At 38.6% G+C, this 17,627-nt stretch overlaps 1 protein-coding gene across 1 annotated transcript in view; it reads right to left on the reverse strand.

Moving 5' to 3' along the window:
- Positions 1–17,627, reverse strand: part of FMN1 (formin 1) — a 480,791-nt gene that overhangs the window by 340,966 nt on the left and 122,198 nt on the right. Inside the window, exon 2 of the mRNA XM_053711972.1 lies at positions 6,320–6,486. Coding sequence (XP_053567947.1) covers positions 6,320–6,486 — 167 coding nt within the window. The remainder of the gene's footprint in view (positions 1–6,319; positions 6,487–17,627) is intronic.

Genomic DNA, 17,627 nt, shown 5'->3' on the forward strand with positions numbered 1-17,627 from the left:
ATTTTAGAATATATGCAGAAACATTATTAAAACTAAACTACAAATATTAGATACATTTTAAAACTACACAACATTTTGATTAACCCATTGTGACAATGTATGAATTTTACAAAATATTAACTGGGTTTTTTTTACACTTACCCAGCTCTCCCTTTATTTTGATTACTACAATTATTTATTACTTCAGTGAAACATGGATCTAAAAGCCCTAACAACAACAACACAACAAAATGAGGCCAGAGAAAGTGAATCAATATTAGTATTTAGATCACTCAATAGCTATAAGGACACAAAGCACCTTATTTATGTTGTGGGAACTCACTCAAATGAGGTGATCTTATGATACATTTCTATTGTGAGGGAGCTTCATAAAAATCGCCAGAACACTCAAAATTGAACAAATACTGTGACAATCAGCTGGCAGTAAGACAGACACAGGATAACTCATTTGAAAGAGCAGACAAGTTTAACTATGTATTATGGGAGGCAAAACAAAGTATACCCAACCCCCTATGTGTCTATGGTTCTGTAAGCAGATCACTGCTGCCACCATGATCAGCGAATAGCCACCTGAGTATGTGACCCCTCCTTTAGAGTAGTGGCCCCTCCTCCTTCTTATTTGTCCCACTGTGGTGCTTGTTTTGGGGTGCTGGGGTCTTTTTTTAAAACACAAAACATTGTAAAAGGCACCAAGCAGACAGGTGATTGCAATTTCTAAGGCTATTATCTGTTCCAAAAAGGGGCATGAGACCTCTAATTTAAAATAGGTACTCCCCCTTATGTGTGTGTTATGTATGCTGTCTTTAGGTGATAGGGGCAATCACTACAACTGACAAGGGTATCAGACCCTACATAGGTAAGTGGGGTAAGTGGGATCCTCTCTTTCCAAACTATTACAAAAATGTGTTTAATCCTTTATTGAGCAAGTAACAATGCACTACTGGAAGCTAGCTAAATACATCTGGTGAGAAAATGTCAAGAGATATATGTGTGTAGCTACCAATCAGTAGCTAGCTCTCAGCAGCAGTATATATATATATATATATTTATATATACAGGGAGTGCAGAATTATTAGGCAAATGAGTATTTTGACCACATCATCCTCTTTATGCATGTTGTCTTACTCCAAGCTGTATAGGCTCGAAAGCCTACTACCAATTAAGCATATTAGGTGATGTGCATCTCTGTAATGAGAAGGGGTGTGGTCTAATGACATCAACACCCTATATCAGGCGTGCATAATTATTAGGCAACTTCCTTTCCTTTGGCAAAATGGGTCAAAAGAAGAACTTGACAGGCTCAGAAAAGTCAAAAATAGTGAGATATCTTGCAGAGGGATGCAGCACTCTTAAAATTGCAAAGCTTCTGAAGCGTGATCATCGAACAATCAAGCGTTTCATTCAAAATAGTCCACAGGGTCGCAAGAAGCGTGTGGAAAAACCAAGGCGCTAAATAACTGCCCATGAACTGAGAAAAGTCAAGCGTGCAGCTGCCAAGATGCCACTTGCCACCAGTTTGGCCATATTTCAGAGCTGCAACATCACTGGAGTGCCCAAAAGCACAAGGTGTGCAATACTCAGAGACATGGCCAAGGTAAGAAAGGCTGAAAGACGACCACCACTGAACAAGACACACAAGCTGAAACGTCAAGACTGGGCCAAGAAATATCTCAAGACTGATTTTTCTAAGGTTTTATGGACTGATGAAATGAGAGTGAGTCTTGATGGGCCAGATGGATGGGCCCGTGGCTGGATTGGTAAAGGGCAGAGAGCTCCAGTCCGACTCAGACGCCAGCAAGGTGGAGGTGGAGTACTGGTTTGGGCTGGTATCATCAAAGATGAGGTTGTGGGGTCTTTTCGGGTTGAGGATGGAGTCAAGCTCAACTCCCAGTCCTACTGCCAGTTTCTGGAAGACACCTTCTTCAAGCAGTGGTACAGGAAGAAGTCTGCATCCTTCAAGAAAAACATGATTTTCATGCAGGACAATGCTCCATCACACGCGTCCAAGTACTCCACAGCGTGGCTGGCAAGAAAGGGTATAAAAGAAGAAAATCTAATGACATGGCCTCCTTGTTCACCTGATCTGAACCCCATTGAGAACCTGTGGTCCATCATCAAATGTGAGATTTACAAGGAGGGAAAACAGTACACCTCTCTGAACAGTGTCTGGGAGGCTGTGGTTGCTGCTGCACGCAATGTTGATGGTGAACAGATCAAAACACTGACAGAATCCATGGATGGCAGGCTTTTGAGTGTCCTTGCAAAGAAAGGTGGCTATATTGGTCACTGATTTGTTTTTGTTTTGTTTTTGAATGTCAGAAATGTATATTTGTGAATGTTGAGATGTTATATTGGTTTCACTGGTAAAAATAAATAATTGAAATGGGTATATATTTGTTTTTTGTTAAGTTGCCTAATAATTATGCACAGTAATAGTCACCTGCACACACAGATATCCCACTAAAATAGCTAAAACTAAAAACAAACTAAAAACTACTTCCAAAACTATTCAGCTTTGATATTAATGAGTTTTTTGGGTTCATTGAGAACATGGTTGTTGTTCAATAATAAAATTAATCCTCAAAAATACAACTTGCCTAATAATTCTGCACTCCCTGTATATATATATTTATTTAGCCAAGAAGAGCACTCTTACTCAGTCCAGCAGCTGCCACTGTGCTTGTGCATGCACATGGAACAAATGAAACGTGCACTCTCTAGTCTTTACCAAAATCTTTACTGTGAAAAGTAAGTGACGTTTCGGGGACAAAGTATCCCCTTGCTCAGACACAGTGTATACAAATCAAAAGCAATATATAGCTACAAACAAACCCCACCCCCAATTAGGACCAAAAAAATGCCTAAGGGTAACTATAGAAACAACCTAATCACATAATAGACATCAGTGGTAAAATCTGCATATGATCAATTCTATAGTCTGAGTATCAATGATCAATAATTACATACCTGATTGATTGTATATCAGCCTGATGTAATATTTTTGCTATGTAGTATTGCGATGTTTGTTTATGCCTTTATTTCTATGACTGTGCATAAGTCGTTATGGCCACGCAGTGCTTATGCTCACATTTGTTTGTCCATCCTGATTGGTCTTTATAATATCTCATGGATGATAGTGCATGTAGACGCTGCGTTGCCATAGAAATGATGATGCTTGGATCTTATTGGCTTTCCCTCACATGTGACCGCACCACTAACCAGGAAGTGAGTTATTGATTCTCTTGGTGAGTGCCGCAGCCGTAATTGTGATACGTCTGAGACATACATGATCCGGTATTTGTTCAGACAGACTTTCCTCTCTGTCCTAGTCCTGAAAGTTCCAGGTAATCTACCATATAATTTAGTCAAAGTTATGACATATCTGCACCTACGTTGGTATAATTCTGTGTGCCTGCACTGATTATCCCTGTTGCTGGTCATAACATTGTCACATATCATCACTGCACTTTTTACTGTTATGTATTATTGATCATTGATACTCAGACTTTAGAATTGATCATATGCAGATTTTACCACTGATGTTTATGGTTACACTTTGGTGTTTTTTTCGGTCCTAATTGGGGGTGTGGTTTATTTGTTTGTGGCTAAATATTGCTTTTGATTTGTATACACTGTGTCTGAGGAAGGGGAAACTTTGTCCCCGAAACGTCACTTACTTTTCCCAGTAATATATATACTTGTATGTGAAGAAGGGCACTCTCATTATTTTTAGAAAGACAAACAAATGTTTTTATTTTGAGTTCTCTTTCTCTAGTTTGGGAGCACGGCTACGTCGCCGACTAAGATTAACTTCGTCCTGAAGAAGGCTCATATGTGAGCCGAAATGTCGACATTTGATTCTCTACTTATGACATGTTTTGGATTTGTCAAAATAAAAACATTTGTTTGTCTTTCTAAAAATCCTGAGAGTGCCCTTCTTCACATACAAGTATACAAGTTTCCTTGAGGATTGCACCCAGGTTGATTATACACCGCCAACGTTGGAGTGCTGGGCTACTGGCTAATTGATCATATATATATATATATATATATATATATATATACTGACGGGAGGATCCACTACAAGGAAAGCACAAACAGCCGCAATTGTTGCAAATAAAGGCAGACTTTATTGAAAGTCTAGGTGAAGCCCAGGTACATACAAGCTCGGGACGGAGCACAAAGAATGAAACGTCCGACGCGTTTCCTGCCCGGAGGCACTTCGTCAGGGACTACGTAAGTCCCTGACGAAGTGCCTCCGGGCAGGAAACGCGTCGGACGTTTCATTCTTTGTGCTCCGTCCCGAGCTTGTATGTACCTGGGCTTCACCTAGACTTTCAATAAAGTCGGCCTTTATTTGCAACAATTGCGGCTGTTTGTGCTTTCCTTGTAGCGGATCCTCCCGTCAGTATTTAAGTTTTTCTTACAAAAGACCGAGGGGTGTCTCTATTTCCGATTACAAGGAGCCTTCTTACCATCCACGCAGAGACATACAACGGACATAAGGTAATCTTTTGGATATACTAAGATACCGCTTTATGAAGTATTTAACCGTCTACACTATTTATACCTCAAGTCAGTGGTTCTATGTTCTCTATTCATAAGTGGATTAGAGTTTTTTTTACATACGAGCAAATTTGCACTTATACTGTTACATTATTTGGAGTATTACTTGAATCTGAACTATAAATTACAGGATACTTTGTATTCAAGTGCAATGCAATTATAGAGTGTCTGAGTGCGACCAACAAAGTATATATATATATATATATATATATATATATATGTGTGTGTGTGTGTGTGTGTGTGTGTTTTCCAACAAAGGATACCAAGAGAACAAAGCAAATCATTTTATATATTTTATATACAAATGACAAATTATAAAAGTTAAAGGGATATGAAACCCAAATTTTATCTTTCATGATACCCAGGTGTTGAACCAAAAATTGGGCCAGCTCCTAAGCTTACATTATTGTTAACTTCTTATGAAAAATTGGCCATGATGAAGTATCAAATAACAAAATATTTAGTAATGTAATTGAAAATGTCCTTTTTAAAGACATACCTTATAAAGTATTTCACCTTGCTCCAAAACTGTTTTATTTAAGGGCATACATTACCTATATCTTTCTTCCAATACTTGAAACGTGCCGTTGTTAAATAATCTCTATTTATTTAAGGGACACTACACACTTAATAAATCATTGCTTGAATTTTGTATTCAGAGCAAACGATTAGTCTGAGAATAATTTGTACAACTATTTAAAAAATAATATTCGTTGTTTAAATATCGAAAGAATACGAGTAAAGTTAATGTCCACAAAGCAGTGGGCGCCACCAGATTGGAACTAAGGTCACCTTTTCTGCTGAGGCCATTTAGGAATGGTTATAAATGGCTTACTATAGTGTGCAACCAATGACTGTGTGGAATATAGCTGTGTCCTCACTTCCATGTTTAACATGAATTGGAAAGCCCACAATATTCAGAATCCAATTATAGGAAAGGAGAACTAAATAAATAATTTATATAAGTATAATGCAAAGTTGTTTTACTACATGTAATTAAACAATTTATATTAATGTCCTTTCAACTAAAATTGGGATTCTCTCAAATCTGAGGATAAAGTGGTTTTATTTGCACATTTCATACTTTAAGAACATAGCAAATAAGATAACAGAAATTTATTGGAATGCTATTTCAAATTGCAATCATGACAGTTTCATTTAAAATTTAAAATCAAGTATAATAAAAAAGAGAAACCCTGTATGAAATAAATTGAAGAAAGAGTTGCATGACCCCCATTGAGGACAAGTGGAGGGTTTATCGGGAGGTCAGTAGGTTTGGCTTCTGGAGGAGAGCAAGAGTAAGAGAGCGGGAAGAAATCAGTCTGGACCAGAACGTGCGAGGAGAAGCTCCCACCCTCCCTCCCTTTTTATGTGGCTTGGTATTGATGTCGCAGCTTGTGGATGTGGCGGGGGTGCTTGCCTATTAATGCTGGTTTGAGCAGAGTTGGGATTGCTGGTACCTCCTGTTTCATTAGCAGGGGAGAATGCGGTAAAAGGGGGCTTGCCCTTCTCAGGAGGGGCACATGTTGTGGCTGGGAAAGCACCCTGGAGGGGTTTTAGGTAAATATTTTACTGTTTATTTGGTTATGTGATGGTTATATTATTTATTGTGTTCAAATAAAGTAAGCTGCGGCCTTTATAACCCCATGTTTGGTGTCATGTATTTATTTAAGCAGAACGTAGTGCCCAGTATGGGGGTCATGCATTATAACAACCTTTATGTTTAATGAAATGTTGATTTTATCTGATGTACCTGTATTTCTAATGTCAAGTGCAGAACATTCCTGTCAGGCTTCCCTTGCTGGTTCCAGTTAGGAAGATCGTCAGACTGGATATCAAACACACAGGTTCCCTCTTCACCAAAACAGCTTGGCGAACCAGGTGATAATTTGTAGTTGTCCTTCCTTAAGCTCCCACCTCCTGCATGGAAATAAATGACAATACTACACTTAAAGCAAATGACTAGATATTATCAATTGGTTCCATCCCTTTTATGGTTATGTGTTTCACTTGACTGGTACCCCAGGCCAATCCTAATTCACTAAATACTATAAAGGAAAAATATCCACCACTACTTAAAAACAAGTTACTAGTTGTAATCAAATTTATTAGAAGCAATTTTTGGTTCCAAGTATGTATTTTCATCAGAAAGGCTGTGGGAATTGCTCTTGGTCAGGGGCGAAACTGCGACTGGGCCCCCAAGGGTGGGGGCCCAGCTTTAAAAAAAAATAAAAAAAATAAAAATAAAAAATATTGACCTGCCACTGCCTGCACTGATATCATGTGAGTGTGACATGATGCTTCACTAGTGTCTCTGACTACAGGGGTTAGTGTTTCTGTATTACCCATTGGTGTGTTTGTGTGTATGTGTGTATGTATGTATGTGGCTGTGTGTGTATTTATGCATGTATGTGTGTGTGTGTGTGTGTGTTTGTGGAACCAGCAAATTACAGACCTTGTTATTACAGCATGGGGGGCAGGGGGTAAACAGTGTCACTATACAGTACCATTATATACAGTACAGGGGGGGGGGGGCTGGACCATGTCACAGACTACTGTGGTCACTTTATAAAGTACTGGGGCGGTTAGGGTCAGGCCAGCCATCTCATCGGCAGATTACAGACTGTGTCACTGACTCACTATATACAATACTGGTGGGTTAAACAGTGTCACTATATACAGTAATAGGGGGTCAGGCCATCTCACAGACTGTGGGCACAGGGTACCTCCTTTTGCAGACATGTAATCTGATTCACATTTTTTTTCTGTGTTAAATGTTAAAAAAAAAGATATGTATCAAATTCACATTTTTTTGGGGGTGGGGGGGCCCGTCTTAGATTCTTGCACCTGGGCCCTGTGGTTTCTAGTTACGCCTCTCCCCTTGGTGCCTTTATTTGTAGCGATCTCTTGTAATGGTAAAAACACTACTCAGAATGAACATTAGTTATTTTCTGAAATGTAATGCATCACTGTAAGCTATAGCTGCTTTTTAAGTGAAATATGTAACTATATAAGTTGTGTCTAATTGTTACATATTTGCAGGGCCGAATTTAGATATTGTGCTGCCTATGGCAGAGAATGAAATGACGCAACCCCCCTCCCCATAGTAACATAACTGATTAGCCTATTAACCAACTAGCCTGGCCACTGACCTTGCGAAGCCTGCTTGCTTACCTCATCTAGCTGAACTTACTTACACCATAAAGGCTGGGACAATTCAGGCAATCAGAGGTGGTAACCAAAGCCATTTGATGCGAGTGAAAGCATTCGATTGGCTACATTTTTCCAGAAGAGGATAGGCTTAAAGGTACATTAAACATTAAAATCCTCTTGTTGTGCTTTATCCCCTGCTCCATAGAAAAATCTAAATCTATAACCGTAGGTTTACAAAATGTTACAAATTGCCTAAATCAGCTTTTTTATTTTCAGTATTTCCAGATAAACATCATTTGTTTTGTTTATGGTTTTTTGGCCTCTCTATGGAGCACTGGACAAGCACAGTTTTATACAAATGCATGATGTGTTTAATGTCCTTTAAATAGATTTGAAACCCCAAAAATTTATTTTGCGATTCAGACAGAACATACAATTTAAAAAAAAAATCTTTTCTATGTAATTCTATGAGCAAATTTGCTTCTTTTCCATCGCATTCTTTGTTAAAGAGATACCTAGGTAGGTCTGGAGCACTTTATCACAGGAAATAGTGCTCTTGCAAATGGATAAAATTCTTGCAAAACTGCTGCCATATAGTGCTGCAGACATGTGCACGCTCCTGAGCTTACGTCCCTGAATTTCAACAAAAGATATCAAGAAAAGAAAATTTGATAATAGAAGTACAACTATTACTATTCAGCTGCCGATTTGGTTAATTCCGAGAGCAAGCACGGAAAAAGTGCTTTGAGTCCCACTGGGAAAAAGGCGCTATATAAATACTAGTTGTTATTATTATTATTATAAGTATATTAGAACGTTGATTAAAATTGCATGTTCTATCTGAATCACAAAATGCTTTTCATGTCCCTTTAAGACATTCTGCATATGTACAGAAGGTTTCAGTCAAATACATTCTCTAATTGGCTGTACCCTTCTGGCCTTTTTAGAGATTGGAAGGCCCAAAAAAACATATATATTTACAATGAAGATTTTCATGTAATACTATGTAGAATATATCATCACTGCAATCCCTGTACACTGAGGATAAGTAAATGCTGGAATACTATTATTATTATTATTATTATTGGTTATTTGTAGAGCGCCAACAGATTCCGCAGCGCTATAAACAAAGGGGGAGTACAACAAAACAATTATAGGGTAGAGGGCCCTGCCAAGAGTTGCACTGTTGTAGTCAGCTCTTAAGAAGGTGATCTACAGCTGGACTCTTAGGCTTACATGCTAAGGGGGTTCAGGGGATTGCAGTGGAGGAGAGGAACTGGTATTAGGAAAGGTTAGCGTAGGTTGTATGCGTCCCTGAACAGTAGAGTCTTTAGGGAGCACTTGAAGCTTTTAAAACTAGAAGAGAGTCTTGTGGAGCGAGGCAGAGAGTTCCACAAGATGGGAGCCAGTCTGGAGAAGTCCTGTAAACGGGAGTGTGATGAGGTGACAAGAGAGGAGGAGAGTAGGAGGTCATGAGTAGAGCGAAGGGGACGGGAGGGAGAGTATCTGGAGACAAGGTCTGAGATGTAGGGGGAGCAGTGCAGTTGAGGGCTTTGTATGTAAGAGTGAGAGTTTTGTGTTTGATCCTAGAGGCAAGAGGAAGCCAGTGAAGGGATTGGCAGAGAGGCGCAGCAGATGAAGAGCGACGTGTAAGGAAGATGAGTCTGGCAGAGGCATTCATTATGGATTGTAAAGGAGCTAGGCGGCAGGTGGGGAGACCAGAGAGGACAGAGTTGCAGTAATCAAGGCGGGAAAGAATGAGAGAGTGGATTAAAATCTTAGTTGTGTCTTGTGTAAGGAAGTATCTAATTTTAGAGATGTTTTTAAGGTGGAAGCGGCAGGCTGTAGCCAAGGACTCAATGTGAGGAGTGAAGGAAAGATCTGAGTCAAATGTGACCCCGAGACATCGGGCATGCGGGGTAGGGGTAATGATGGAGTTGTCGACAGTTATAGAGATATTGGGGGTGGAGATTTTGGAAGAAGGGGGGAAAATGAGGAGCTCAGTTTTGGAGAGATTTAGCTTGAGGTAGTGAGAGGACATCCAGGAAGAGATGTGAGAAAGACAGTTAGTGACACAGGTTAGCAAGGAAGGAGATAGTTCTGGTGCAGAGAAGTAGATTTGGGTGTCATCGGCATACAAATGATATTGGAAACCGTGGGACTTAATTAGGGAACCTAGTGATGACGTATAGATTGAGAAGAGAAGGGGACCGAGGACAGAGCCTTGCGGTATTTCGACAGAAAGTGGTGACGGGGCAGAGGAGGCCCCAGAGAAGGCTACACTGAAGGTACGGTTTGACAGGTAGGAAGAGAGCCACGAAAGGGCTGTGTCACAGATGCCGAAGGATTGGAGGGTTTGGAGCAAAAGAGGGTGGTCGACAGTGTCAAAGGCTGCGGACAGATCAAGGAGGATAAGCAGAGAGAAGTGGCCTTTTGATTTAGCTGTAAGTAGGTTGTTGGTTACCTTAACAATAGCTGTCTCTGTGGAGTGATAGGGACGAAATCCAGATTGCAGCGGGTCAAGAAAGGAGTTTAACGTAAAGAAATGAGATAGGCGTGCATATACTATTTTTTCGAGAAGCTTTGAAGCAAGAGGGAGGAGGGAAATAGGGCGGTAGTTGGATGGGGAGGTAGGATCAAGGAAATGTTTTTTGAGGATAGGTGTGACCAGTGCATGTTTCATCGATGAGGGAAATGTACCAGTGCTGAGGGAGAGGTTGAAAATGTGTGTTAGTATAGGGGTAAGGGTAGAGAGGGGAGCAGCTGTGAGGGGATAGGGTCAAGGGGACAGGTAGTGAGGTGAGAGCGCAGTATAAGTGCCGACACACGGGAGGTAACAGGGGAGAATGAACTAAGTTTCAGGTTATGAGGGTTGTGGTTGAGTGAGAGTATTTGAGGGAGGGAGAGAATGGAATTATGTTGAGAGCTGATTTCATGTCTGATGGAATCAATTTTGTTAATGAAGTTACTGGCAAAATCTTAAGCTGACAGAGAAGTTGTATTAGGAAGTGGGGGAGGGTGGAGGAGAGTATTGAAAGTGGAGAACAGACGTTTTGGGTTTGAAGAAAGATTAGAGATAAGGGTAAAGAAGTAGTGTTGCTTGTGGAGATTAAGGGCAGAGTAATAGGAGTTCAAGATGAATTTGTAATGAAGAAAATCAGCTGAATTCCGTGATTTTCTCCAATGCCGTTCAGCAGTACGGGAACATCTGCGTAGCTACCGTGTCAGAGGAGTATGCCAGGGCTGGGGATGAGTGTGTGATTTCCGAGCAGTGGTAACAGGGGCGAGATTGTCAAGGACGGATATAAGGGTGGAATTATAGTGGCAGATAGATTGATCAGGGCAGGAAAAGGAGGAGAAGGATGAGAGGAGCGGTTTAAGGGAATTAGCAAGTTGTTGCTGATCTAAAGACCTAATGCTTCTGTGAAGTTTGGTGTGAGGAGTAGAAGGTGGGAGAGTTGTAGGAAGGGATGATATGTTGCAGGTAAGGAGATGGTGGTCAGAAAGAGGAAAAGGGGAGTTTGAGAAGTTTGAGAGAGTGCATCGATAGCTAAAGATCAGGTGAGTGACCGTCTTTGTGAGTGGGAGAATCAGTCCATTGTGACAGACCGAAAGAGGAAGTGAGTTGCAGAAGTTGTTTAGCAGATGAGGCAGTGGGATTGTTAAGGGGGATGTTGAAGTCGCCAAGAATGAGGGCAGGGGTGTCTGAGGAAAGGAAATAGGGTAGCCAGGCAGCCAAGTGATCTAAAAATTGAGTTGCGGAGCCAGGGGGTCGGTATATGACTGCAACACGTACAGAGAGAGGGGAGAATAAGCGAATCATGTGGGTTTCGAATGAGGGAAAAGTGAGGGAAGAGATAGGGTGTATTTGTTGAAAGGTGCAACGAGAGGAAAGTAAAATACCTACATACTAAGAAAATACTGAGGATACAATTCTCAAATGCAAGAGGAGATTTTACATCTCTAGGAGTTTGTGCATATTTTTTAAAATATGCAAAAAAATTCTTAAAGGGACAGTCAACTACAAAATTGTTATTGTTTAAAAAGATGGATAAGCCCTTTATTACCCATTCCCCAGTTTTGCACAGACAAAATGGTTATAGTAATATACGTTTAACCTCTGTAAACCTTGTATCTAAACATCTTCTGACAGCCCCCTTATCACATGGCTATTTATCTATTGACTTGCATTTTAGCCAATTAGTGCTGTGTCCTGCACAACTCCACGGGAGAGAGCACAATGTTATCTATATGTCCCACATGGATTAGCAGCCTCTTGTTGTGAAAAGCTAATAAAAAGCATGCTATTAGAGGCTGTCTGTAGTGGCTTAGAAACAGGCAGAAATTTAGTGCTTTAAATGTTATAAAGTATATTAAAAAATATATATATATATGTTGGTTGTGCAAAGCTTGGGAGTGGGTAGTAAAGGCGTTATCTATCTTTTTAAACAATAACAATTTTGGTGTCGACGATCCCTTTAAATAAACAAGTATTGCTTTTACACACACTTGACAGGAAGTAATGCATTAAATTGAATCACTTTCACAACCCTTTAATTCTCAATTTCAGTGGTATAATAAGTATAATAAAGCAAACTGTGCAGCTGCAACTTATTATTTTCACTTTTACTATAATCAGCTTTATAGTTCTATATTTAGCACAGATTTGCATATTCAAACACCAAAATGTGTCACTATACACCTAGATCAGAAAAAGTAGATGTTTGCGTGGATAAAATATCATGTGTTTCTTTTAAAGTACTCAATATCCAAAGAAAAATCAATTGACTAAATCAAATAATGTGTAATTTTCTAGTAAAGGCAAAATCCAGTGCAGCCTGCGATACCTTTCATCAGGTGCAGACACCTGAAGGATTCACCACCCCCACCAACCACATGAAACAAACAAAAGAGTTACTCATATACTAGATTACAGCATTGCAAAGCTTCTAAGCAAACCCTCTCTGCTGTTGAACAATGTCTGGACACAAAAACAATATAATATCTTGCCTGTCTAATGAAAGAGCTCTCACAGTGTCATTGGTTTTATAATAATCACATGACAACAACAAATATAATCCATGGGGGGAAAAAGATATGTTTATTTCAGATTGTATATTATAACTCAATCTCTCAAAGGTACATTAACATAGTTATGGATCATAAAACAACTTTGCAAAACACTTTAACTATTCTACCTTTTCATTATTTTAGCTCTTAAAGTTGTGTCCAATGCAGACTTTTTAAGGCTAATCCTGCTACATGTATGCCCCTATTCTGATTACTACTACAAAAATAATATACATATATACTGTACATATACTAACATTGTGACCATAGCTAGCCTTGGGTTTTGCAAACTCAAGTTTAGATTGGCTTCTCCAAACAAGGCATGTGGTGAGTGGAGTTTGGAAATTGAAAAGGAAAACTGCAGTAATCAAGATGCTATTAAACCTTTGCTGCATCCAGGTGGATTCTTTTGGCTGCTCGTGCAGCCAACATTCCTTTGAGGATGCGTGCGCAACTGGCGACGGACGCGTTACAAATGCGATTATAGTATAGATGTACCATAAAACACTATATGTACGCCTATTACTATACATTAAGTGAATATATAATACTAATAATATTCAGAAATATTAAAGAAGGAAGGTAAAGAGTCCAAAAATATGGGTCAAAAGTCCCATTTTAAAGTATGGCTACGCCCCTGTAGATGATCCTAGGTCATCCAGGCTGGATAGGAAACAAAAGAGAGAGACAGGAAACTCCTCATAGGGTAAGTATGTTCATAGCAAAACCAAACATATGAGAAGACAAAGGGCAACTCACAAATTGCAGGGCACTAATCATAGTGCACGTGTCGCGTACTGGAGAACACCGGTCCCTCCAGCAAGACAAACTCTGGCCAGAACAACACTCTGGAACCTCCGCTTGTGAGAAGGCGATCAGTCACTGCATCTCATATGAGGTATACTAGTAGATCTGTTCGTCACTTCTGAAACAGTGGTTACTCTGATGCTGTTTCAGAAGTAACCTACAGCTATTTGATAAGCAGGAATTTGAAAACTAAGTCTTCCATATGGAGACTGAGACAAGCATATTTTTTTCTTTGCACTTAAAGGGACAGTATACACTCATTTTCATATAACTGCATGTAATAGACACTACTATAAAGAATAAGATACACAGATACTGATATAAAAATCCAGTAGAAAATGGTTTAAAAATGTACTTAGAAGCGTTCAGTTTAGCTCTGTTGAAAAGGCAGTTGGAAAGCCCACTGCAAGTGGGAAATAAGACCCTCCCCCTTCTTTTGCATATGAAAAGACCCTTTACACAAACAGGAGCAAGCTGGAGAAGGTAGCTGGCGGTATTCAAATAAAACTTTGGGGCTTGGTTAGGAGTCAGAAAATCAGAGCAATGCTCTTTAAAAATAAGCAAAATTATACATTTAAAAAAAAAAAAAAAAACTGCATGGGCTTTATAAATAGATCATCTACAAAACATTTATGCAAAGAAAAAATGAGTGTATAATGGCCCTTTAAGCAGGAGATGCTGCCAACTTTGCTGTTTAATGGTCCTTTACTAATCCTCACAAACACTTATCATCCCAGTGTGTGCGTTTGGGGGAGTTGCTTTCAAAACTCATCACTGTGCCCTGGCATCACAGGTGGAATCTGTTTACCATGCCCTGGAGAAGATCCGGGCAGTTTAACAGCACTTAAAATGACAGTTAACACCTTGAGAGTTTTATATTAAATCTTTAGTTGTGCATACTTTCTAATTCTCAGAACTATAAATGCACCCTGCTGACATAACAAGGCTAACCCTGCTACATATGTCCCTTATTGGCTTTGTCAGATAACAACTGCAAAACAATGCACTTTATACTAACAATATAACTGTGGCTAGCCATGTTACCTTTAGGCTAAAGCCCAGATTGGCTCATAATAAGGCAAATTGTGGGTGGAGTTTAGTAATATAAAAATAACTGCAGTAAAAAGGATGTTTATTTATTTTAAAAATGTTTAGACTTGGCTGATACGTTATTCTATAGCAACACAACAAAGTTGTCTTGTAATTATAAAGTGCTTATTATCCCTTTAAGGGAGCTGGATGGAAGGGTATTCAACCCCCTCAGCCTCAGCTCCCTTTTGCCCTAGAAACCCCAAGGCCTACCATTTAAAAGACAATCACCTGCACTTTTAAACAATGGGTGTCTTAGAGGTATAACATTGTTTGCAGACTCTAGGCACTTATAAAAGTTCACCAAAAAGACCTAGAGACCCTTGTTTTAAAGCCCAGAAGCCCCTCTTTAAAAATAAAGCCCCTATATAGGTCATTATAGCCAGGTAATCACTGTGGTAAATGAATATAGCAATCATTTGGTATGTATACATTTGCATTTAGTCGAGTAGAGGCTCATGGGAGACTCTAGATGCAGATATATAAATAAGACCCTTTAGGTATATGTATGAGGATAATCCCTTCTTCTTTTGACTATAGAGTTTAGAAAAACATACACACACTATTTTGTACAATATTGTTTATTAAAAATATACATTTTATTTTAGATTTCTCACCTATCATGATATATACATGAAGTTACAGATTAGTTTGAATCTGTGGGTCTGCTGAACCCCACCCCCAATATATATGTGAGAGTTTTTCACTGAAAAATGCTTTTAAAAGCTCCAAAACAGCTCAACACAGGGTAGGACTGGCTCAGCACTTAATAATTATGAACATTTCATATGCTCTTTTCGTTGGTTTGTAGAATTTTATTAAATTAGAATCTGTCATTCTTACGTATAGTGACGTTGTTATAAAAAGCTACCCCTAGATGGCAGTAATGAATTAATATACCAAATTGTATCCTATTAAAATTAGGACAATTTAATGCATTATATGGCTATTTTTGTAAAAGTGCTGGTGGTTATGTTATTTGAGACTTTCTCCCATATACAGGTAAATCTACAGAGAAATGTCATACCTTGAAATTAAATGTGATTAAAGGGACAGTAAACACCAGAATTTTTGTTGTTTAAAAAGGTAGATAATCCCTTTATTACCCATTCCCCAATTTTGCATAACCAACACAGTTATAATAATATACTTTTTACCTCTGTGATTACCTTGTATATATGGCTCTGCAAACTGCCCCCTTATTTCAGTTCTTTTGACAGACTTGCATTTTTAGCCAATCAGTGCTTGCTCTTAGGAGCTTCACGTGCATGAGCACAATGTTATCTATATGAAACACATGAACTAACGCCCTCTAGTGGTGAAAAACTGTCAAAATGCATTCAGATTAGAGGTGGCCTTTAAGGTCTAAGAAATTAGCATATATACCTCCTAGATTTAGCTTTCAACTAAGAATACCAAGAGAACAAAGCAAAATTGGTAGTAAAAGTAAATTGGAAAGTTGTTTAAAATTACATGCCCTATTTAAATCATGAAAGTTTTTTTTACTTCACTGTCCCTTTAATTAAACTTTAGAAACAGAAATGTAGATATGCTGGATAACGCAAAGAATGATTAATAAATGTTATGCTTAAATATAAAGAGCTCACGTTGCATAATAATTTCAGCACCTAAAGGGACAATGTCCTTTAAAAATGTTCAGCTTTTGCTTATGGAACGGCAGTGTTCAAATATGTTAGTTTTTGTTAATTTGGCCTAAAAAAAAATAATTAAATAAAAGCTTTTTAAATTAAAGGGACAATAAAGTCAAAAGTAAACTTAAATGAATTGGACAGAGAATGCAATTTTAAGTTCCGTGGGAGTTCCGTAGGTGAATACACATTGGATCCTATCTACCGGATCGTATCTTTATGGATATAAATGCCCAGAGCTCCGGAGTTATATAAAGTTATTACCATTCTATTATAACCCTTCAAGACTTTCTGATAACTTTGTTACATTATTCCTCACACAAAGACAGTGTGTACCGCAAATTACTATTGAGTGTCTTTTTGCGGTAGCGACTTTATCAACCGGATGTCCCTGGGTTTATATTAACCCTGTTAGAGGGTCTTTGGAATTTCTGACTGCAGCAGAGATTTTGTGTAGTGAATGTTTTTATAATTTTTCTTATCTAATTGCTTTATAGCATTTTACAGAATGTTTTTAGACTAGCATTGCCTTAATTAAATGTACATTTCTTTTCAAGTATTGTGTTTATTATTATTTTATATTTTTAAGCTGTTTAAAACTGCATGCTCTTTCTGAATCACGAAAATTTAATTTTGACTTTACTGCCCCTTTAAAACTAACACAGCAGTATCAGTTGTGCATGTTCTACTAATACTTTGTGGCTGATAACTTCCTACTGATGATGAGCCAAAGAGGAAAACACAGTTCTTCACCCTCCCATATGTAATAAGTTTTTTGTTAACTAACATGACAATCACTAAAGATAAGGCTATTACAAGTATAACATTACACCCCTATTTCTCTTTACACTGCATACTTCTGATACCTATACTTCTATAGCACTGTATTATTTCAGTCTTTAGAAAGAAAGTTGTTATATACCATAGAGCATCGATGGCGAACCTATGGCACATGTGCCACAGCTGGCATGCGGAGGCCTCTGTTGGCACATGAGGCATAAGCAGGGGCGCTTATATATATATATATTCCAGGAACATTTAAAGGGACAGACTATTCCTAATTTTTTATGTTTAAAAACATAGATAATGCCTTTACTACCCATTCCCCAGCTTTGCAAAACCAGCATTGTTATATTAATATACTTTATTACCTTTAAACCTCTACATTTCTGATTGTTTATAAGACTCCGCAGGCTGCCTTTATCTCAGTACACTGCTCTTCATGTCTGCCATATAGCTAAAATTTTGCTCACTCCCTTGGAGTTATTCATTAGTCTGCACAAATTGTCTAAA

This window comes from Bombina bombina, chromosome 1 (assembly GCF_027579735.1).
Source record: "Bombina bombina isolate aBomBom1 chromosome 1, aBomBom1.pri, whole genome shotgun sequence".
Taxonomy (NCBI): domain Eukaryota; kingdom Metazoa; phylum Chordata; class Amphibia; order Anura; family Bombinatoridae; genus Bombina; species Bombina bombina.